Here is a 25,480-nt window from a genome sequence, read left to right as displayed (position 1 = left end):
AAAATAACAATGAAATTATGTTATATAACTAATCTCCAAGAAATAAACAGCCTATTAAAAAGAAAGCCAAAGGCACATGCCAACTATGTAAATGCAAACAACACATAAGAACCTTGCTACAAAATAAACTGGAATATAACAAATATTTCACACCCTGTCTCCAAACAGTGCCAAAGATACCAAATGCAGCTATACCATGAATTGTTCTTTAATTAAAAAACAGTCTAAGCCTGAAATTTTAACATTATCTGCAACTTCTGCATAGGAAGGCAGTGTTTCCTGTAGCTTTCGGTGAGGACAAAAGGCAAGGAGTTCTAATTTGCAACTGCCAATACAGTTCCGATCAAGTATTTACTCAAGTATTAGTCTTTGGCAGTTAAAAGAACCAACTTGGTTAAGCATAATACTTAAATACAAGTAAAGAATAATAAAAGATTCAGATAATATTTACACACTACTAAATCTTAATCTCTAAAGTTAGAAGAAAAGTCAAGTGTTTTGGCACAAGCACATTACACACATGTACATACATACAGCTGATGGCCAATAAACGGCTCTATTTCAAGCTTTCCTATTCTCGACTCTTGGGGATACATCTGCCTAAAATACAATCTCAAACTCAATGCAAAGTGAACTAATTTAGGGTCGGTCACATACTTCTGTCTTCTGTTACACTGTTATAAACACATGATAACAAGTTTACTACACAATCTGGGAATGGCTGAAAAATAAAAGCATCACAAATAGAGACACTAGTTTATTCAGTTAAGAAATAAAATAAAAACTAACATGTGGTTAGTTCTGGGACCCTACTACATGTTTGGTAGACCACCAAGAACTGAATCAGAGAATTATTTTTTTTTTTTAACAGACAATAGCAAACCATTAGTGTCACTATTTCCAAATTCCACTGCCACTGCGGCATCTCCTGTCAAGAGAATTCTCCATTAACACCCCAGGACTAATATTTTGAAGAATTATCCTGAAAGAGGACATACTAGTTTTAAGAATATCTGTGGTCTATTAAAAAATGAATCTCTAAAAATACTCCTCATCAGATGCACACTATTCCTAAGGCCCTACACTTAGAAGAATGAGATAGCATATTTAGATACCCCATGTAACAGCTGTATGGGAAACCACCTTGCAGTTAATTTTACTGCCACTGACCAATTTAGATTGATGCAATGACTCAAATTTCAGTTTTGTATAAACACACTGTCCATTGTTTCACAGAAGAAAAACAGAAACGGTATTAGAATGACTTAACACCACAGAGCTAAGATGCCCTGAATAGCATCAGCAGTTGGAATCTCTCCCTGAATCCCTGAAGAGACTCACAAGATATCCCCAAGGACAGTACTGTCTCTATTAGAAGCAGTACATTTACATAATAAATTATCAACATTTTATATGAAGATATATTTATCAAATTTTTATATTCTGCTTTTTAACCTCTATTCTTTTAATTCTCTGACTTCTGAGGAGATCTAGCCAGTGTTCCATATCGAAATTAGTGTGTATTATGGTTCCTTCCTCTTTTAACCTATCTACATGGCAATGCACTCATTATTTAAAGAATAAAGTAAGTTCACACAAGATATTTACACAACTGCGCTTTAAGCAAGGTGATGAGAAGACAAAGCTGAATTGCAGCTAACACAAAAACATGGGGAATTTGTCAGTGGCAAAAAAGATCTATTATAATTCTTTAGGAAAATAAAAATCATGTTATTAGCTGCAAGATTGGAAAACAGGGACCAAAAAGCTCTCACATCACTTTTCCACTGATAACAACTTTCATTAACATCCTCAAAGCATACAGAGCAGGCTATACTGACTGCACTAACTGCTGATGATGATTTTTCTTAAGAGCAACACTGCTTCAAGGTCTGTGAGGTGCAAATCCACTTTTCTAATTTTTAAACTAAAATCCAGGATTTAGCTGTATCACAGTTAGGGAAAACATGGTAAAAATCTTTGCAAGATCAGGAAATTTCCAGTGCAGAGTAAGATTTTGTTTCTGGACTACACTTAACAACTAGAAACACGGATTGAAAGGAAGTGCTTCTTCAGCCCTAAATAGATTCATGATGCCATATTCAAGTTCATTTTTAGAACTAATTCAATCTGCAAAACTGAAGTTCTCATAATTACTATCCCAATACTTTCAGTTCTTTTTCTCTATATCCACAGACTTATTAAATCTGGCACTTCCTGTTCTGCTTGGGTTTCTGAGTTCCTTCCACATTTTTTTCATTCAAGGTTTCAGAATTTTAGAATAGATTTTCCAACTACTGCATTAAAATTGATCATTTGAAACAACTGTCAAAAAAATCCAGCTAAATCAGTCTTGCAATCATTTGCAGAGCTCCACTGAGAGAGCAGCAAATACCTGTTAAAGTACTTCAGTTCATGACTTGCTGCCAAAGCAGTCTGCCACAGGACAAAACCCGAGCATTTCCATTATCACTATAAATTAAGATAAGGAATATGAATTCAAAGCACAAAAGAAATTTAAGCATACATTCCACATTAAATAGTTAACATGAAATTAAATTGTATGAGTGGATGACAACTGAAAGACCAGCACTAACAAAAAGATAGATACAATGTGAATAAAAAAAACAGCTTGTGAGGAAGAATTCAAAAGGGCTTGTAATAGGTTTTATTTTTAAAGGACAAAGAATACATTTTTATACAGAATGCAATTATCTCTTATTTTGGCCTGGTGACATTGCCTCTCGTAACTTCTCAGTCCAATCCAGACTCTAAACTAAGCAAAACAGCTTCAAAGGACCTGGACATTAAAAAAAAAAAAAAAAAAAGAAATGTTATAGAAGACACTGAGAATTAGCTTCACTTTCCCTTTGTAGGTGATGGTTAGAAGCAAGTATGGCACTTGGACAATTGGTGTGGCTGCCTCACTCCAGACAAGTTCTACGCTGCTTTTCTCTGCAGCTCGTGACATGCACCTGCAGCGTACCTGACGAGAAGTTAAATCCCTTTTCAAGGTACAGAATGTCTCACTGACTGTTTAAAACCACGCTACAAGTCAAAACTGAAGTATATAGCCATGTGGAAAGCCTGATGGTATTTCTGCCTGTCTGACCAATGCATCCAAAGTTCCCCATTATGAGTAAGGGGCTGTCTTGTTAGTTTCAACAGCATCCTTGTCCCAGAAACTCTGGATGGTTTGCAGCACATTCCACCTTAATGCACTGGTGAACACATTAACCTATGCCAGTTATGAATACCATTCCAGAAAAGAGATCATTATTTTGCCCCAAATACACCACATGGTTAGCACAAAGAATTGTTAGCCCCATCAGCACATTTCCATGTGATAAGAGAGGCTTGTTATGTGTTGCGATAGGCTAAAAGGAAAAGGGAGAGGAGGATTTAAACACCCTAGAGATCATGGCATGTCACTTGATATGCCAACTCACCCTACCTGCGATACCTAATCACTGTAGTGGAGGTAATGATTCAGGTAAGTAACTATTTCAGTGCTTTCACTATTTTTACTTTAAGTACATAATAGGAAATAAACCCTGGTCATTACAAACTGCCTTGATTGTCATTTGTCCAAACCTTTCTCAGACATATCCTGTTTTGCTTCAAAACCAAATAAGGGCCATGTTGCAAATGTTAGCATATTTTTAAAAGAAAGTAATTTTGTTAAACTGTTAATATTATTTAACCAAGAAACACACATCTCTACCTCCTAGAACTCAGCCACATGTCAGTATTACACTAAAATAACGAGCATAATTTACTTTGTTTCTTGTCATTATAATGAATGACTTAATGGTCTACACGGAAAAATGCTGTGATTGATTATAACTTGCATCAGTTTTTAAACAGATATGGTGAACCACTAAAAAACTGTATGCAGACACATTTTGTTTAAAACCAAGATTTGAACCCAGCCTATACCCATGAAGAATCAGAAATCTAGAAAAGCTTTTACACTAGTTTAATAAAACTGCAGTGCAGAAAGATGTATTCTTTCCAAACATGTCCCCACCTATAAGGACTACACCAACCCTACTCATTAAAAAAAACCCCACTCTCCGACGTGTTAAAATTCATTACGTAAAGAAGAAACGGTAAGTACTATTACACAGCTAAGCTGAAAACACTAAAGCTATACACAGTCATCACTAACAAAGGAAAGATGTCCCTGAAGAAATCACAAAAGAGAAGGTACATTAGGATTTTGCCACTCTTTCAGCAAGCAGGGTATTTTTATTCCAGTAAGTGCCAGCAATAATATAGTATTCAAAGTTTTGTGAATTAGACCCTTTCAAACTCTAAGGCAGAATCTACCTTAATGGATTTTTCTTCTACATTCATCTTTGCCTAAAGGCTTCGTTGTATCATTATGTAAATGACCTTTTCATATGAAAATTAAATGTTAAAAGATGCTTTTTGTAGTTCTTCACTACTGCAAATATCACATGGACACTCACAGTAATTCAGACTAAGTATAACTTAAAGAAAAAGTAACTGCTTCAAGCAATATAACAAATAATGAAATAACTTGGTTTTAAAATATTTAAAAATTTAAAGTCTTATTTAGAATTAACCTTAAGAACTTACTTTCCTATACAGAAAGCTAAACTAGGAAATGATCAGTTTTGTTATGAACAATACCCAAGACTAGATTGTAAAATGCCATTCCAAGAACATGCATGCAGAACTTGACAACCTGCATATATACCTCCAGCACACTTCCCATCTCCTTGGATGCTCCTTGTAGAACACAGCTAGCAGTCAACACCTACAGAGAGGTTGGGCAGTTTAGCCTCCACTGAACACCAAGCCCCACATATTATTCAAAACCATTCTGTACGTTACCACCAATTAGTTTAGTGCTGCTAGCTACCTAGGGTGCAGCAGCTGAGTGGATAGCAATCACCATACTCATTACAAAGGCAAAGACTTACCATTCAAGAGCAGGCAGAAAAACACTCACACTTCTTCTTGTCATTAAGAACACAACCTCACTTCACAGGTGTCTGTAAGTACCTAACTCTATAAGGTTCTGTGGTGAGACACCAAATGTTTCTTGGTGCTCTTCCAGCCCCTCAGTCAGCAGCAGTAAAACAAGACCACACCTCCCAAGCCAAGGAGGAACACAGCACCTACCTGGCCAGCAGGACTTAAGTGGATGCAAAGCTCCCCACCAAACAAACATCTAAATTTAATAGACTACTGTTAAATAACCCAGGAGCCCTAAAAAAGCCAGCTGGGTAGCTCCAGTTAACAATAGACCATGAAATACCTTAAGTCAGTGGACAGAAACAATTCCGGTATTTGAAAATGCAGCATTTGTTCTACTCCTCCTCCATTTCTGTATGCTCACTATATTTTGAATTTCCTCTTGAACCAAAAAAAGAGCAGGAGTATTTTAAAAATAATCAGTAGCTAAGTCATACAGATACTGTGATAAGAGCTAAAGGACATACAACTCATGACACCTACCTGGCATCCCTCATATACCACATTATTTAGAACACATGTATGAATTCACAACCTAACCAAAAATATACTCCATTTTTAGAAGATACTCTGTCATTTTTTAATGACAGATGTTAGAAACATCTGTTTTCTTCAAACAGAAAAAAATCATTGTCAGTCCTATTACAAAGCAGCAGTTGTATGATAACCTTAATTTATAGAATTAAATAGACATATCATGCCTCACCTAATTACATTGCTTGCTAATGCTATGTTCTGTTTTATTGTCACAAAGTTTGTCATCCCTTCACAGGCCCATTTTTTGAATGTGATATCAATTTTTTTGAGTACTATGGAGCTGAATGCCTGCCTGGCTTACTTTATGAAATGAGAGAGTAGGCTGGCTTCCCTTTGAGTACAGGAAGGGGAGTGAGGGTGGTTTTACTCATTTCTCCCACAATGCCAGCATCCAGAAAGCCGGATACTGTTACAAGTCAAGTATAACAGGACTCAAGTAGCCCCCTCTTTTCTTTTTTCCCCTTTCACATTTCATTAGAAATACTTCATATCATTTTGAAAAGCTTCCTATTTTCTATTTTTGTCTTGTTTTCTCTGTAGGACACTGTCAGGTAGATTTAGGACCCTGATGTTGTATTTCATAAAAATAGGCTTTACAAAATTCAAGATGAACAGAAATATTGCATAGAATTTATCAGGCTGGAAAGTATCTCAGGAGGTCACCGAGTTCAACCTTGTGTTTGAAACTGGGTCAACACTGAACTCAACCCAGCTTGCAGAGGGTTTTGTCCAGGCAGGTCTTGAAAACCTCTAAGGATGAAAGTTCAACAGCTTTCTCTGTGCAGGTATATTTAACAAAGCAAACAAGAAGCCACACAAAGCCTGCTGTTACAGGAGTAAAAACTAGAAACTGATTAGAGAGAGGTGATCAAGAAAATAACTGATTTCATCGATTAACATACAAGAAATAAAGCAGAACAAGCAACAGTTACATGAGCTATGAGCTATATGGGCATATAATCTATGAAACAAACCTACTGAGTATTTGAGTACTCAATTTTAGTCTACATCAATACAAGAAAATACATCACAGATATAATAGCCTGATAGTGTACTTTTTGTTTATAACAAGATGTTTAACACTCAAAATGAGGATTTGTTCAGCTTATCCTTTAGTTTCCAACCACCGTGGCTGGAATGATATTATCTTTTTACACTCATTTGGCAGCTTTCCTTGACCACTTTGATTTGAATCTCAAGTAACGTGCTGACAGAACAAAAATGCATCCAATGTTATAAGACTACTATTACTTAAACACAAGATTCACCTGTTGAAAGTGAGAAACAGAGGACTCCTAACACTTACTGAATCATATTTCAAGGTTCTAAGAGCTCTTTGCTTTAAGATGTTTCTTGTTTATGAAATGCCTACATTGTTAAACCCTCCTTTATCAGACTTACGTCACTGTGTGCACATCCAACATTTCAGCGCTTACTCGACAACTCCCTGCCATGCTCGGAACAGCGGGACTTGGGAACCACCAAGAAGTACTAAAAACCTACTAAAAGGTACACGATCAGCTCCTTCAGAACTGCAGCACACAGAGAAGCCTCAGCAGAAGGCAACATCTTCTTCTAACCTTTAAGTTTGCAACTAGTATTTCGTAAAGAACTTCTAAAGACCGCAAAAGGCTTCTCAGGAAAGGAAACTTACTTGACTTAAGTTCACTACACCAATGTTCCTCATTTCCAATAGGAAATAACTTGAGCAGTTAAAAGTAAGAAGAGGTTGAAAACCACTGAGTACACTTCTTTAAACTTGGAACCTGACGTAGAAGAGGAGAAAGTGGTCACTGCAACTCAGCAGATGAAGAATTACAAATAAACAACTCCTCTTCTAACAGTAGCCTCTTTTCAGCAGTTCATGGAAGTTTAGGTAAAATTCCCCAAGTCACCTGTGCATTGTAGTAGGTGTTCAGCAGAGACTGCTGAGGTATCCTCCCAAAACAAGCATCAGAACTGAATGCCAAAGTTGTGAAATAATTACTGTGAATTTGAGTAGCTACTTGCAGCTCTACGGATTTATAAACAGGAAGTGTGAAGCTATGCATTCATACCTGCTTTAATCATATGACAGAGCCCTAAAGCCATCAAATACCGGCTGACATAACAAGTCTTGCTGTATAACCTAGACCGTCTCAACAGTGGATCCATTCATTCTGATAGCTTCAAAAAAAATAAGAAGAAAAAGAGGGCTGAGAGAGATCTAGGCATTTTCAACACATGCAGCTAAAAATTCAAAACTCCTTAAACAGAAGGACACAGGTTTATACCCCTAGAAAACAACACACCCTGAAGAATGTTCGCCTACCTATGGAGTTCAAGCATGGTTTCTCAAATATGAGAGAAAAGAAAGTAGAACAACTGCCTTCATGGGATATAGAAAGAATAAAACACTAAAATGGTTCCCCGATCACTTTTCCTAAAAATGCATCTGGGGTTTATTAAGTTAATTTCATAGTCTGGAGTAATAAAAAGTAGTCTTCTGTGGGATCAAAGGCTGAGTCCATGGATTTTGTCACCAGGTTGAGATCAAGACAACCTCAAATACATTATTATATATTTGCACAAGTTTTCCATCACCCTTTTGTCAGATTTATTACATCTGTACATTTGAGGATATTAACAATCAGACATCAGATATACACGCCTTGATTTAAATAAAACAAATGTAGCTATTTTTCAAATTCAATCAAGACACAAAAGGTCATTAGCAAGATTTATCCTCTGCCCATCACATAACATCAGTCATTATTGGAAAGCATACTAACTAATATTTTTGTGGATTAAAGCAAGTTTTCATTGCTTTGACAGGCTTCTTGTTCTTCAGTTGGTAGCATCTTTGAGATTACACAAATAGGAAAGAAAACTGTCCTCAGAAACTATTTCATGACCTCCCCAGAAGCAAATCCTACGAAATTTATACACCTGCAAGTTTTGCCTCAATATTAGCTGGCATTTTAATTGCACATACATTTTTGAAAGACGGCACTATTCTTGTTCTTTCTTTTTGCTCTTTTTCTCAGAGATAATTGTGCACAGAACATAATGTAACAGATCTATCAGATGCCACTCTTTTCTCCAAACAGTACTCACTGACCACACTGACGCTGTGGCAGTTCCCCCTTCTTCCATCCCAGCATACATGCAACAAAAATTTTACACGCCTTCCACTCTGGCACAAATTTGACAGATCCATGATTATTCACTGACATTTCTTTTAAGTGGTTACCCGACAATATTTAGCATACACAAGCTGAAAATGGCCTGAATTAGCATGACCTTCCCCAAGTGGCATTCACAGAAACTTTAGCAATAGATCCTATAATTTCTTAACTTCCAAGTATCTGCATAAATTTACACTCTGTCTGCAATTATGTTTTGAAAGTTACTTAAGCAGAATACATTAACAGTCACTGGAAAATACAGTTCTTAGGGAATCTGAAATAAATTGGCCATCAATACTATGTAGCCATCTCTCTCCCAGGGAATCCTCATTAAAATACCCTATACACAACACAGCATAGTGCAGAAGCTGCTGTGCTGGAGCTAGTACAACAGTAATAGAAAGTTCCTCCTTTTATAAAGTTTTATTGGCCCGAAGACAGCTCTTTAAGAAATCAGGTGTCAAGGCTGCCAGCAGAACAAGTAAAAGATAAGGCAGACTTTAGAATGCTACCTCCCAGGCGTAAGGCAAGGCCCAGCACTAGGCGTTCTCAGAAAGAGCGAGCAGCCAGCCAGCCGGATTAACAGAATGATAGTAGAGGCGTCAGAAATCAGAGGCACACGTTGGAAATGTTACCAAACCAAAAAGGGATACTGAGCGAGCTAGGGAAGCCTGCCTGACTTGCAGTACTGCCCTAGGAAGAAAACCACTCTTGGAGCTTAGGGCTAAGAAAAAAGTGCAACAAAGTCAAGAACCACATTCACAAACTTAAATTTGATAAAGTAACCAAAAATCTTATGCCCAGTTTGGAATGAAGCACTTCTTTTACTTCACCTATAACAACCTGTCTGTGAATTTCAACTCCTTACAAAGAAGCCATGCTCAGAAGGAGGTCTAAGGGGTCAGGAAGAGCTCTTCCCTCAAGTTTGGAACCCATACCTTTTCCACAACAACAAAGTAGTGCCTCTGGCTACTATAAATAAGATGACCGTAACTTGGGAATATTCATAACAAGAGAAGAGATGCCTAAAATAGCATCCCTTACTTCTCACTCCCAAACTACACAACCGGACAGAGATTTCACAAGGCACAAGGGAAAAAGGAAGACTAAAAAGGCTCAGTGTGACCTGCACTGGTGGACACAAGACAACTTCATCATGCCTATCCACATGGCCACGTCATCCACAGCACAGTCAGCTGTGTGTGTGAACAAGCAGAAAAAAAAAATTGCAGTACCATTTCATGCTCAACACTAGACCGCTCTCAGGCTTTCATCTCCTTGAATAGAAGTTACATTTTAGCTACCGTTATTTATATTGTGAGCGTTTAACCACAAAAACTCTCCTCACCTTCACAACCTTTGATTACTCCCAAAACGGAATTGCAATAAATAAAACTGCAGCCATTCACAGCTTACAAGCCTTATTTTCTGAAGCTTACAGAACCAGCAGCACTTATTGCATTTTTCCCCAATATTCTGGGAATCTGAAATTAAAACTAGCGTCTCACTTTCTGAATCACATCTAGATTCTAGATCAGAATGTTCTGAACGATTACTACTTCTGCAAGTATAATTCACCACTATCGATTACATATGAAGAACTCACAGTTGAAGAATTTGTACAGTATCACCTAATATAAAACTTTCTTGCTATTTAACGACCAGGACACAACATTAGAGAAGGCAGCTCTAATTAGATATAAATGTATTTGGCTTTCTTTTTTTTAGTATTTGTGTTTATCCATTATCTCTGTTTGTGTCCACAGAAATGCCACAAGTACCAGCATGGTTCTGTGCAAGTAAGAATGGCCTAACAAATAATGTTTTGATAACTAGCCTGTTTTATACACACAATGATTCACTGGTTAAGTAAACAACATAGTTATTTAGCAAAACATCAATTTATATTAGAGAGCCTAAAACAACCTTTCTGTTCTCCTACAGAAAAACAGTATTAAATGCCTCATACAGATAGAATAACATCAAAGAAAAATACTACATTCACTATGCAAGAAATAATTTTAAATAACTTGTTAAAAAAATCAATCTTATTTTTATGTCAAGTAAACTTTTAATTGTGAAACATCCAGATGAACTTCCTAGATTTTGAGGCAGTGTACCAGTTTAAATCTAACTTGAAAACTCAAAACATTTGGTTTTTCTTATTTACGAACTTTGGAACATATGTCTTGACCAAACAAATATCTTTTCCACCAAAGAGCTTATTTCAAACGCTTCTTGTTATAGCCAACTTCACGCCTCTCCAAGCTACATTTATGACTCCAGCTCCTCTAAAAATACATATAGCAATGCTTTTGAAGACTTCCTATACTTTCACTAGATCTGAAATTCTTCAAGGCTACGTTTAAAATCTGTACCAAAAGTGAGTTTGAATCACGTATTTGGTTCTTCTGCTTGACAGTATGTTGCTCCATTTCCTATTTGACATGGCACCCCTCAGAGGTTCCACCATAAAAAAAAATAAATTAAAATACTTAATAAAAATCCCATTTCACATCAATTCGTTTGTCCTTCAATTAATGCTCAATGTTTCCTCCCACTTTTCCTTATCAATCTTTACATGCTTTTCAGATACAAGTAGAAATAAAAAGGGCAGCCACGTATTGGTTTGAGCTTACAAATTTTATCAGTGCTTTAAATATCAAACAGGTGAACTGCTTCAACTGTCCATGCTGCATCACATGAACGCACAATAGGGCAACAATTATAAAAAACCAGCCTTCCTGCAAACCATTTACTGTTGAAAATTACTGTCCCTCTTTGTCCTTGGACTTGGATATCAGTCCTGGAGCAAGGTAGCTGACAGGGTGTAGCTTGCCCGTCGCCTCGAAGCCCTGCAGCTGCGAGTATTCAGCATTCAGCTTGTTTATGTTTTCCCTTCACTAGTTCCTCTTTAAATTCTCCGGGAGCAATCTAGAAACGGACTAAACCAGCAACAGATATAACAAACCACGCCGAGCTACATCCATCTTCCCACCCAGAGATGCAGATGCGCGCTCCCTATCGCGGGCAGCGCCAAGTAAACATGAGGAGCCGGCAGGGACGAGCCATGGGCGGCCAGCGCGGTAACTCCTGTCACAGCGGAGCGGCAGGGCTGCCCGGCGCCGCCTCCCAGCCGCGGGCACGGCGAGGCCGAGCCTGCCGGGTGGCAGGAGGGTCTGGCGGCGACAGCGCCCGCCGGGTGCCCCGGCCCCTCCGCGCGCTCCCTCAGCGCCGGGCCGCGGGACGGCACCGCCGGGGGGGGCGGCTGCGACTGGAGAGACCCCCCCGCAGCGCTGCAGCCCGGGCCCCATTATTAACGTAGGGGAGATAAATATACATATAAATAAATAAATAAAGGGGGGGGGGGAAGGGGGCGGGGAAGGAGCCTGAGGTAGAGGAACGGCGCAAGTGCCTCCGCGCCGGGGTCTGTCATGGTGGTGCGAGGAGTCACCAGGCACCGCCACGCCGCCCGCTGACAGGGGCAGAGCGGGGCCCGCTCCCGCAGACACCCCCCCCCCCAACGGATCACTCCGCACCTTCCCCCCCACCCCCCAACACGCCCTCACCCCTTCGCAGGGCCTCGTCGTAGCTGAGGAAGCCGATGCGGGACTCCTTGGCGCCCATGATGCCCCTCAGTCCATGGCCTCCCCCGGCGGCCGGCTGGGCGCCGCGGAGCCGGGCTGCGCCGCTAGCGACTCCGGAGCACAGGGCGCGGGCGGGGGGGGGCGGGGCGGGCCGCGGCGGCCGGGGGGAGGAGGCGGCCGCGCGCCCTCCCCGCTGCCGCCTCCATGGCGGGTCACGTGAGCAGCCCGCCGCGCCGCGCCACGTGACGGGGAGGGCCGCCCGCCTCTCCCTTGGCGCCCCCTAACGGGCGCCGCGCGCTTCCCGCCTCCCCCTCACGGCCCGCCGAAGGCGCGCGCCTCTCCCTCAGCAGCCGGCCCGGGCGAGCCGCTGCCCGTCCCTTGGGACAGCGGGGCCCGGCGGCGGGCGTGCAGCGCGGCCAGCGCCTCAGGCCCGGCCTGGGGGCGGCCAGCCGTGCCACGGAGGGCCCGGGAAGAGCTCTGCCCTCACGCCTCAGAACCTGCCGCTCGCCACCTGTCAGCGCTCCCCTGGGTGGGCGGGCAGGCACTGAGGGGGTGCGGGGCAGCCCGGCGGAACGGCCTTTCCCCCCCACCCCGGGCAGTGCGGGGGTGGCGGTCCAGCGCCTCGGCCCTTCAGCCCCCCTCGTACCTCACAGGGGCTGCGGCTCTCCTCAGCAAGTCCCCGAAGGAGATGTTCCTGCAGGTACGGGGTGACGGAAGGAAGTTCCTGTTCCATTAAAATGTCTTTTCAGTGTCTGAAACAGAAACACGGACTGAATCGTAAAAGGATCAGAAATACCTCTGTCCTTTGCTTGCTCTTGAACATGTTTGGGTTTAGTATTCAGTCCTATACTTGTACAGAACGGGAGGTTTTCCCAAATGGCTTTGTTACAACATTAATCCTGGTAACGTACCCTGGGTCACTCCCAAGCAGAAAATAAGGACTTTGAAAGAAAACACTGATTTCCAAGGGCAGCTTGTTCCAAGGATTGTTCCATGCACAGAAACAAAGCTTGTGAAAACACCAGTTGCGAGTCATTCCCCGATTTACAGTTTCCGTACTGAATGATCTTACCACATCAGAGCTGGAGAAAGGTCAAGCCAAAGTTACTTTCACGCTGATGTAAGGTCACACGTAGGTATTTTTATAGCAAACATTCCAAACAAATTTCATCTCTGATATGCAAAGCCAGGAATGCTGCTCACAGAGAAGCTAGCTTGAAGGCCAAATTTCTCCTCACATAATGCTACTCAACTGCAAAGACACTGCAAATGAATTAAGCTTTGTAAAGCCTCCTTGCTTTTTTTTTTTCTGCCATCATCTGAATTGTTTATCATCTTAGATCTGTGACAAAGAATATAATTATTACACTCAAGCATAAAATCTGCCACAAATAACCTTTTGTCTCTCTGGAATATAGACTATGACGGTGAGGGGGAAGCTTAAATGCTTTTAAAAATTATAAATTAAACCATTGCAAACATACTTCACCTACCAGTCACTTGTTACATACTTATCTTTTAAAGAGGTTATAAGCTCCCTTGCAGCCTCTTACTCTTATGCTGCCTTTACATATCTCTTCTCAGTGTAGTCCCCCACCCAAGCAGCTTTCAATCTAGATACAATATAAACTGTTTGGAAAAAAAAATCAGAGAGAATTAATTCTACAAACATGGCAACAGGTCAATCAAAAGCATGTCAGCAATATTAGAAACAGCTAGGGAAGTCTGTTTCATCTTGTGATTAAATAAAGTATTCCAAACCCTAACGATGGCATTCTTTTTGCCATGCTCCATTTGTGATGGACCACTTTTTTTAAGTATTAACTCACAGCTGAGGAGACATGGTTTAATTCCCCACTTCACTGTGGTATTCCTTTGTGACCTTATGTCTAGTAATAATCTTTTAATGTTTTGGTTGCTCCTCTGAATTGCAAAGATAACAATAGAGAGTCCCATTTTGCTTGGAACAAGCTGCGCTGGGATACAGCCAGACCCAAACTGCCAGAGCAGTTACAGAAAGCAATTAGAGCAGGAAACAACTACAATGGTGTTGTAACACAGCTTCACACCAATTTCTTCTAGTTTTCACGCCAATGTCTCCAGGACTATTTATCCTTGCCTCGCCTCCCTTAAGTCTGTTACTTTCAGTAGGTTGTATTATTAAACAGCAACAACCAAAACCCAAGTAACGAGGCATACCACAGAACTGACATTAACACTCCCAGGCCTGTTTCCTCAAGATGCATAGAGGTGAAGGAATCTGCGGGACAACAATTCCTGTTCAATGCTATTGCAACCCCCACAGTTTAACTGCTGTCCTGCATCTCCTCGATTCCATGTAGCAACATGGATGAATTACCAGCATCCCTTTTAGTATATTTACGGAAACCCATAGTTCTCTTTTCAGATTTCAAAAAAGCCTTCCACAAGTTAAGCTCTTCTAATTGCCCCTCTCTAATGAAGTACATCAATTCCACCAATTCTTAGCAGACTCACTCTATGCCAGTTTCAGATCACTTTTTCGAGTATGGATAACCAGACTTTTACCCCATTTTCAGCTGAGGCCCCACCATCACTTTGCAAAACTATTCCATTTTTATCTGTTAGGTCTTGACAGAGCCTCCACTTGTAGCACACCCAAACCCTGTTCTCAGGCAGCAAAGATTATTAGGCAGTATAGGTTTTTAATGGCAACTGGTTCACTTGGCAAGTCATGAAAAAAAATGAATGTCTAAAATTACAATTACAGGTCAGATCCTGCCACCAGCTTGAAGTATAGTCACAAACAACGGACTGTATTTGATGCAAATGAGGAGGCAGAAACCTCTAGTGAGGAGTTCCTTCCTCTAGAAGGAAAATGGATTGGAATGATGGTTAATAATGATGGTTAACACCTCAAATGTTTTTCTAAATGCTCTTTCCAAAATGGTTAAAAGCATGTATTACTTTCAAGCTTGCTGGTTTTCATAGCTAGCTAAGTTTAGACTTACCCTATATTTTTGTACATTTTTAAAAATCCAAACTCAAGTGACATCTCTTCCATGTCCCAGAGATACAAATGATGTCTAACAAGCAGTAAAATTTTGTTTGAAGAGTGCTTTAAAATAATTTGCTTGATCCATTGTATGCACCATAGCTTGTGCCAAATTTAATAACAAAGATATTCTAGAATGGAAAAAGTCAGACTGGAGGTTTACGATGGCAGTGTCTTTGTTCAGATTAAATTAGGTATGTTCTCAAAGGCATTGAAGGAGGAACCTAGAGATAAGACTTTGTATGCTAACCATGATTAGATCTGGCAGTAAGTTTTTAATGAAGCCTTGTTGGGGAGCATAAGATTATAGATGTTGCTACTATTTAAATATTATGTCAAAGGAAAATCAAATTAAGATACAGTGAATTTATATTTGTATTAGGTGAATTAAGCTCTGCTTTTCTAGCAGAAAAGGGCTATATATGCAAATCTAACTGTAACTGGCCACGTGTCCTTTTGATTGCTGTGATTTATTTAATTATTCACTAATCACAAATCAATTCATAAGCACTTCCCAAATATCTTTTAAGTGTCTTTGCATCATTGTCAAGTATCTGGAAAAACAGACATTGCCTCCTGCACAGAAGCTGCAGGAGCTTGCAGCAACGTTACCTTCTTGGTAGAGCAACCAAGCTGTCATCCTCCTGGTGACTGGGGGGAAGAAAAGTCACACAGACTTCAGCTGAGGCTGACGTGGGCATCTGCTAGGGAGAAAGTGTTTCTTGAAACATTTGCATTGGAAAGGCCTGAACTCAACAGAGATAACCCAAGTAATTGTGGAACTGCTGCAGTGAATCAAAACCAATTCTGAGAAAATCAGTGTAAGTCCCTAGGATTTCCTGATTTAAAATTCACTGAGAACACATACCAAAAATGCAAGTTCTAGGCCTTGCTCTGTTTGCTTCTAAATCTCTGCTCCTCTTTCCCCAGTATCTGTCTCCCCACCCAAGGGTATTATTAATTTTTTAAGGATCAGTTGATTTTTGCAAACTACTTCAAAACATATAAATGTATTATGCTATTCTATGTAAATGCTGCACTCTATTCTCCAGAGAAGTTGCAATCTTTATGTTGAGGATGATATAAAAAACTGCAGGCTACTCTTTAGTATTTGTACTTAATACAAAATTAGAAAGCAGGGCTGAAGAGTTTTTCAGCACAAAGATGAAAAAATACCAGAGAGCTAAAACTAAAAGCTGAAACTGCCATAAGTGTTGTATAGGAACTGGTAGCCCAACAAACATAAAAATACAAAATAGCACGAGGGGGTGAGGAACTGATAGAATAATAGGAAAACTCATGTCAAAGGCCTAGGTCAAATAGAGCAGAAATGATCTAAATTTTGCACTTCCATAGAATAGTAGCCCATAGCACCAAAGATTCTCTAACTCTCCATATCTCATAAATGTGTCCCTATAATTATTACTTAGTTGCAATGTTTTTGTGAAGTAGCTTAAGATTATTATTATGGATTATTTTAAAAAAGGAAAATTCTGCTCAAACAGACTGCGGGATAGGTAATTTTCAGAAATTTGTATATTAGGAACACAGTAAGGGAGTTTTCTGGGTTTTTATTACTCCAGCAAGTGAGCTTCCGGTCATCAAAATCAATTTTGTGACTAAGAAAATACATGAGCGTGCGAATGCTCAATCAATCATTTAGGGCTTAAATTTTTAGGTGTCAAATTTCAGCATTTCAGTTTGCCCTCAATTTAAGAAATGTTTTTCTGCCCTGTTGTGCTACAAGCAAGTGGAGGCACGGAAGGGAAGTCCACCTGTGGCATTTAAACTTGATAAAACTTTTTTTTTTTTTCAGAGAAAAAACCTAAACCTGAACAAAACCACAATCCCACACTAGAAGCATATAGAAAACTTTGTTTTCTCAAACGATCACAGTTAGAGTAGAATTTGTAATTGTGTTTAATGGAGTCTGGCCAGGCAAGTCCTACTCACTACAATAGCATTTATTCTTTCAAGACATTTATGTACTTTTGAAATGTAGATCCTAAACCTCCAACACAGACACAGCTAACAGAACTATCTTCACCCCTCAGTCTGGACGGAAACTTGGTAAAGGACTACAAGAGCCAGTTACCATCTGTAAATTTGCATTTATTGCCACCAGTGAGGATTTGAGACATGGTGCTAGGCACTGTAGAAGCATGAGACAGCTTTTACCCCTTCCTGGTTCACAGACAGTCCTGAATGGAGCACAGCACAGCACGTCTCAAATATTTGGGAAGGGCAGAAGGGAGGAGAGATATCAAGGTGCAATAGGAGTATTCGTTCACTGCACACCTGCAGTGTCTTTCTAATTATAATGAATTGATAAGAAAAATACCTTGAATCGTTACCTGCCAATCTAATTTTGATGGTATCAGAGGGAGAGAGGAAAATATAAAAGGCTTCCTCAAAGAACTACATATGCAAATTGCAACTTTTATCACATCCCACATTTTCTAGGAAACAAGTGGTTTAGAATAGTAGTCAGAGGGTGACATTAACTACAGATCTATATGAACTCAGAAAAAAAAAAGAAAAAAATAAGGAACAGATTCTTACCAGGACCCTCCTATATCGCCTTGTTATCATCTAAGCTGTACTGCCACTCTAATGCCAGCACAAACTTTGTAGTGGAACATGGCAGGGCAAAAGGCTGTGGCTTTTATGGTCAAAGTGAAATAAATAAAAAAAAAAAAAAAAAAAAAAAAAAAGAAGAAAAGAGATGTAATACAGATTTCAGTTTTAAAAAGCTCACTGTAACTAGCAGCAGCAGGTAAGAAAATAAGTTCTTAACATTATCTTCTTTCTCAGGAAGCCCCACCCTATTTCTAATAAATCTTGTGTTTATTTTTTAACCACAAACACTCAAACAGAATTTCTGCAAACCCAGTAATCACCCCCCTTGTTGAAGGGATGTGTTAATGAATGCAGTGCTCACCAGGGTTGGAGTGTGCTGTAGCCAGGGGACTCTCAGTGAGATGGTTTGGATTTTCCCTCCTTGTTTGCAGCACGAGGGCACTTAGCTTTGTACATCTGCCCTATGGATCCCTACTTCCCAGCACTCTTATGACTTGTTGAAGCACTTGCCCTTCTCCACCCACCTCAACACGACTGCCTCTGCCATAACAGCCAGGCCCTTCACCCCTGGGCTGGCAATTGTCCCCGGCTACTTCCTGGCAGCAGCCGACACTTCATACCTTCCTCCTTCCTGATGAGGCGATACCATATAAACAGGGTAGGGAGGCAGGAGAGAACAGCATGTCCCTCTGCTGCAAAGGGCTGAGTTCTAGTGACAGTACAGCGTGGTGATGACAGCCACTGCTACATGGGCAACAGTGACAGAAGACCTGCTATGTACACCCATGTGTGGCAAACACCATACCGGTGTGGCAGGTTGTGGCATACATGGGAAAAGGGGTTTGTTTGGACAGCAGTGCCCAGTCCTCTACAGGAAAAGGCAGCAAGGGAAGTGGGAGCATCCCACAGGCCTTATTTGAGCTGTGGACTACCTCTGTATAATTTTGCCACCCCTTTACAAGAGAATTAATTAATATTTTTGCTGAGCCACTTCCCTTTGGATGTTTTTGTTCATGGAGTTCATGACAGGTTTAATGCCACTCGGAATCACTGCTCATATTACTACTCAATACATAATTTCAGCTCATGTTATTAATAGTGTTATCTACACAACCAAAGAAAATGAGGTATGTCACACACATTCTTAGCTATTTTAAGATTTGTGGGCAAGTGATCCCCCACTTTTATTGCAGTTGCTTTCGAAACACACAAGAAAACACCATAAGGCACTCCCCACTCTTGATGTTCTCTTAAGTAAAGCTCCCCTGTGTGTGGAAGTGTGACACAATCACACTTGAGGCCCACAAAGAACAGTATAAAACCTTTTTTTTCCTTGCAGACTTTGCTGACAGGCCTCCAATCCAAAAGTAACGAGGTACCTCAGCTAATGAAAGTCACAAGATAAGTGTAATGCAATAGAAAATTTTATAAATATCATGTCCTTCCTTTTCTATCGACTTGTTTGGTTATGCCATGTACAGGGAAAAGTGTGATAGAATTAATCAGCCTGCTGGAGTGAACACTAAAGGAACAGATGAGCTTTGGCAAGGCTGTTGCTAGCATTGAAAAAGACAAACTGTGACAAAAAAAAAAAAAAAAAAAAAAAAGGCAGGCCTAAATCCAGAAGCATGTCATTCAGAAAGTGAGACATCCTATGATTTATCAACGTAACAAAAATTGATGGGAACATAGATCTCCCATTTCCAAGTGTTGTCTCTGTGTAGATTAGAGTAGTATCTGTCATCAGGAAACAATGGGAAAAGAAATATGTTTGATAAAAGCCATTCTGTACTCTCTTGTAGACAGAAAACCACTGTGTTGTTGGAATGGAAGTAAAGGATTTCTCTGCAGTACCATCTTCAGCAGCAAGAGAAGTGTTGTGACAAGAGGAAGTGCAAATAATTAATAACAGAAGATCAAATGAAAGGAGTGGCTTTGCAAGAAGTGACTAATGTTTACTTTGTTTCAGAAAAGTCTAAACTGCACTGCAGAAAGAGGATGCTTGCATCGCCCCCAGAGTGCAACAGCAAACCCAGTGCACAGCAGGCAGTGGCTTACCACTGTGGCACAATGGGGCAACTTTCCCTTTCAAAGAAAGAGCTGCTTTCTTCTCGGCTCAACAGCTGCTACACACAGGGTCTCCAACATCTTAGCAGTTTGATTGTTGTATATAGAAAAAGCAATACCAAAGCATAAAACATCTAACAACTCCATGAACGTTTTGCCAGCAGCTGATACAATGGAAAGCGCATCTCAAAACAGCAGGGCAGCAGAGTAAAACAAAAACTGTGGAGCCAGTACCATCATGTCATTTGGCACATCCTTGCACTTCCCTTAATTCTGTTTCAGATCTTGGAAGGGCAGGTCGAAGCATCTTATTTGCTAATTAAGGTTTCACACAATTCAAACACTGAACAAACAAAGGACATCCCCAAACAGAGAAACCTGCCAGCCTTCGTGACCTTGCCAACAGACTGATGTCTCAGTTCAGTGCTTTCACAACACAGACAGTAAGAAAGCTCTGGACAAGTGCATATACAAATGTGTATGCACATGCACACGCACACATTTTTATGCTAATATGCACACACTACCACTGATCATGATCCAAAAGTTACACCTCTCTGTCTAAGGACACTCCAAACACCCTACAGACAGAGGTGAAAAAAGAGACATGAAAATAACAGACCTCTATGTTACAGTGTCAAATGACTAATGACAGTAATTAAGGATTTTAAAAGTTCTTTACCAAGCAGCATTACCTAAGATAGTATCATGCCTGTAATCTGTCCAGAGTCAATGAAGAACTACTGATCAAGCCAACAAAAAAAAAAAAAAAAAAAAAAGTCTGACGGCTTGCCATCTGCTTAAACCACTACATCACACCTCATTCCCCTAAATACAGTAATAAGCCACAACAGGATGCAGATGACCAAATTGTTTAGCTGTCATTTCAGCTGAATACGCAGTAGCTGTTGATGTGGTACAGTGGACTCTCAAAACCAAGCATGACATATCGCTGCTGGACAAATAGCTCCTTCAAGGTTTTGCCTTGCCATTTTTGTGGATTGATTGTACCCATGCAACAAGATAAAGCCTTAGGGGATAATAAAAATTTTGCCTACTATATCAAGTATTTGCATGTGTTTTTATTATATAAAACATACTGTTAAATGATCCAGAAAAGCATTTGGCACTGACCCTCCCTTTGGTTAGAGGCTCAGCTACTGAAAGAATAGCTTTTGGCCCAGCAGCTCCTTTCAGCTCCTGTAATAAAAATTAGACTTGGACTATTGAGTAGATTCTTGAACCGATTTTTTAGCAATAGAAGACAAGTTCAGAGTAGCTGGGGGTTGCCAGATTGTTGCAGCTTGAAAAAGAAAATTGGTACATTACAGGAAGGGAGCAATTTGAAGTTCTTATAAAGCACTTGGGCACCACAATGATAGGCAAGAGTTTCTGCACTCATTTCTCTTTCTCTTATCAGTTCCCAGCTGTTTCTTCCACTGTCAGGTAGTTTCAATTTATCCTTCCATTTTTACCCACACAGTTAACTAACAGCTTTCTAGTTGAAATTCTGCTGCTTTTAGTGATGAGGTACCAGCTGTGCATCCCTGCAAGCTGGTGCATGTATGACCTTGAAATTTTCTGTGTAGCCAATCAGAAAATGCCTTTAAACAGTGTTCCCTATCTCCGAGAGAGCATCTCTCAGTTTTTAGCATTAGATGTATATCACTATATAGCATACAAAGTGTTGTGCAAACATTAGCCAGCTAATACCAACAAAAATCACTCCCCTCCAAACCTGTACCCTGTTATTGTCTAAGTAACAGTTCCACCATTTCACTGAAGCCAGCCTAGGGAGTTCTTTTTGCCTGCTCCTCTGCAGGAATATTAAAACAGAATGAGAATGAAGATAGTTGTTAATTTTATGTCACAGCTAGGAAACTGAAGGTCTTCAGATCACACTTTCTCCTTAGTCTTTTAATTACAAAATTATACTTCAAAATTTGACGCGTTCCTCACCTCCCTATTTTCAAGCTACTAGCAAGCAAAATCAGATACATTAAAAATACTTTTTTCTCCTAATCTGCAGAGCCTACACAATGCTTCAATTTCAAATAGGTGAAATACTGCTAATTACTAGCATATTCTAACAGTCCTTGTGATTTTCCAGAGCGCCATGTTAAACTAAACCAAATTATAGGTCAGAATGTGCCAATCTTTTCATCATTATCACTAATTCCCGTTGTGGTTTAAGCCCCCCACCCCCACCCCCTATGTGTCTAACCAGGTTCTTTGAGCCTCGGGCTAGCATTGCTCAGCCACCCCATAATTATTCATCACACTAGATCCAGCAACAAGACATTCACAGCATGCTCTTCTCACATTTTGTTTAAACATTAGGTACAATAGCAGATACTAGAAAATTGAGACTTTGAGGCAAGAGACACAGGAATTTGTGAGGAATCAGATGATTAACAGAATTTTTCATAAAAATAAGGGGTAAAAAAAGATTCTTAAGCAGACACAATGCCTTTCTTCTTTTTCTGGATAAACACTAATCTAGACCCTAGAATACTCCCACTTCTAGACACGATGCTTAGTAACCTATTCCTAACTTCATGTTAAATTTTAGTTAAAATAATGGAAATGTTCCCTAAATAAGTTACACCATGACTTCCTGTGATCCTCTTCCAGGTCCTGCAGTTTTTGCCTTTGCCATCAGCCCTACATTATGTCTGCAATGCATTGACCAGCAGTGTCCCAAGACCCTTGCCTGGCATCCCAAGTCATTTGGCTCCACCATTCCCTGCAGCCATCCAAAGCCTCTTTCCTGGCAATTAGACTCCACCTTCGAGTCCAGAGGAGGGTCACAAAGGTAATCAGAGGGCTGGAGCACCTCTCCTGGGAAGACAGGCTGAGACAGTTGGGGTTGCTTAGCCTGGAGAAGAAAAGGCTTCAGGGAGACCTTATAGCAGCCTTCCAGTACCAAAAAGGGCCTACTGGAAAGCTGGAGAGGGAACTGTTTACAAGGGCATGTCATGATAGGGCATGGGGGAATGGCCTTAAGCTGAAAGAGGGGAAATTTAGATTAGATATGAGGAAGAAATTCTTTACTGTGAGGGTAGTAAGGCACTGGGACAGGTTGCCCAAGGCAGCTGTGGACACCTCATCCCTGGAAGAGTTCAAGGCCAGGTTGGACGGGGCTTAAAGCAACCTGACCTAGTGGAAGGTGTCCCTGCCTGTGGCAGGGGGTTGGATCTAGATCATCTTTTAAAGTCCCTTCTGACCCAAACCACACTATGATTCTAAGATAGAAATGCATACGCCTATGTCTGCATAGCACCTAGCACAACAGGATCTTATCATCTAGAGCCCTGGCTGTGAATTATACAAGCAGTAAATCATCAAAACCATTTTTTTCTGCAGATTAATGTTATGTAAGTTATGCCTGCCATAAAGCATAAACAGCATAAAATGCACCTCTTTGCATTCCAGCATGTTGTGGAAGATCATAAAAGCACTTAATATATTATTTAAGCCATTTAAGCTAGATAGCACAAGTGCCATAATTAGCAACAATTCTCCAAATCCCCATATGCCAGACGAAGGATCATGTTTAGCATTTTCAGGCTGTTAGAAGGGAATCAGAACATTGCAGAAATTAGATGGCATGCACTGGTGTTATTTTTTTTCTGCTGCCTATCTCAGCAGAGCCTACGTTTCACTACAGCTACCTCACTGCATCGTCAATACAAGAGACTGAAACCTATCATGTAAAAAAGGCGGGCCTATTTTGCTTTTATTATTTTCAACACAACAGCGTGTTCAATCCTTTAAAAAAGAGAAATTAAGCCACTTCTCTTGATAGCTACATTCTGTATGCTGGAGAGGAATTTCCTTGCTTTTTTCTTTTCTTTTTTGAATAAAACCAAAATTCTAAAAAAATGCCCCCAAAACCTGACTTACTCTGGAAAATCCATGAAGTGAAGTAAGTGTTAAGGTGGAAATTTAAAAATACTCCAAGCGCTAGCCATCCTTCTTGCATACAGGGTCAGGCACGGGGCAGCATGATGCAAGGCACAGGTAGGGGAGCAGGAGAAAGACAGGAAATGCAAGGCAGGATTTGCACGAAAAGGGCATCAGTGACAACACAGGGATGAGACCCTAATAATACTAGGAGCCTGCACTTCATTACCCCTTGCAACCCTGGGACATACCATGTGCCCAAAAGCCTCATCATACTGCGTGCCAGCAGGCAGCCAGCCCAACAGCACCGGTTGCACTGGGAATCGTAGCCAGTCTGACACTTCAGTGGAAAGAGCAAAATTACTGGAGGCAGATATCAAAATCTTCTAAAGAAGCAGGGAAAGAAGATACAGATTTGAAAGCCTCTGCCATAAAGGGAGGCTTTGGAATTGAGGGTACCATGAGTCAAAAAGGGGAGAGACCTGATGCAGACAATCTCCTGGCTCCGAGCCCCAGTTGCTCCGACCAGTTGCTATTTTCTATCCTCTTCATAAGCGCAGATACAGCATGGCAAAATATTTTGCTCATTGAGTTTGTTCAGAGAAAAGCCTCAAGACTGGGAACAAAAAACAGGACAGGAGAACCCCTTCTGGTGGCCTGAAATTTCTGTATTGCAGAGAGGAAAGTCCCTTTTTATGCCTCTACTGTTTTTATTATGTTATGATTTGTTTTATTTTTTTATTCTTCTCCATTGCAAAGAAAGGAAAAGTCTCATGGGAGAGCAGCTGTTTGCTAAGGAGGGCTCACGGCATGCCCAGGGCAGAGCTGTGAACATAGGGCACAGGGCACGCACAGGAGATCTGCAAGCTCTTCACTTCATCTCCCCAGCACAGAGCTGTGTGCAAGGGGGCTGGCACTTTGCCCTCTGAACCAGCACAGTTTTTCACAGGAGTTAGTTTTCTTTACCACTAACTGAAAAAAAGCATCGCCAAGTTCTGTACAGCTTCCCCAAAGGCATCTTTATCCTGATGGGCATTTCTCTACCAGGTTTCTCCCTCTCTCTGTGCTTCAGGCTGTTTTCTTCCATTTTGAGACTAGGAGAGCAATTTCCCTGGCTCCCAGAGCAACTGGGTTTCCCATTTGGTTATGCCCACCTTTCCCCCATGCTGTCATTTTTCAAGCCCTCTCTTCCCTCCCAAGCAGTGCTTAGCTCTCCCATCTCTCTCTCTCTCTCTTTTTTTTTTTTTTTTTTTTTTTCCTCGTTAACTCTGTGTTGTGGGCTCCTATTCGGCTTGTACATTCGGTGCCTCTCTGCACATTCTGCTAATCCCTGTGCAAACCCCTGCCACATTCCCCAGGCAGAGCTGACCTTTTGGCACAGCCATACCAGCCTCACAATTTTCCAGGCTTCTCTGATTCATTGCTAAGATGGTAGGTAAATTTGTTAGCAAGGGGAAGTGAGCAAGGCAGATATCACCTAGGGCAGTTCATATTACATGATCCAAAAGATTAACAAGTTAAATTATTTTCAATATTAAGACATACCAAACTTGTTATAGATTTGATTTAATAAGCAGCAAAGGGATGGCCTTATT

General features: G+C 40.7%; 1 protein-coding gene across 4 annotated transcripts in view; it reads right to left on the bottom strand.

Annotated features, from left to right (window-relative positions):
• Positions 1-13,038, bottom strand: part of USP32 (ubiquitin specific peptidase 32) — an 81,155-nt gene extending 68,117 nt beyond the window's left edge. For 2 of the 4 annotated variants that reach the window (XM_055795584.1, XM_055795585.1), the window contains exon 1: positions 12,281-12,451. In XM_055795584.1, coding sequence (XP_055651559.1) covers positions 12,281-12,338 — 58 coding nt within the window. In that variant the 5' untranslated portion in view covers positions 12,339-12,451. Of the gene's footprint in view, positions 1-12,280; positions 12,453-12,944 lie in introns of those variants that run through there. The other 2 variants (XM_027781352.2, XM_055795583.1) reach the window with 2 other exon arrangements.
• Between the last annotated feature and the right edge of the window lie 12,442 nt (positions 13,039-25,480).

The sequence above is a fragment of the Falco peregrinus genome, chromosome 2, assembly GCF_023634155.1.
Source record: "Falco peregrinus isolate bFalPer1 chromosome 2, bFalPer1.pri, whole genome shotgun sequence".
In the NCBI taxonomy this organism is placed as follows: Eukaryota; Metazoa; Chordata; class Aves; order Falconiformes; family Falconidae; genus Falco; species Falco peregrinus.
This window is presented reverse-complemented; position numbering and strand designations above follow the sequence as displayed.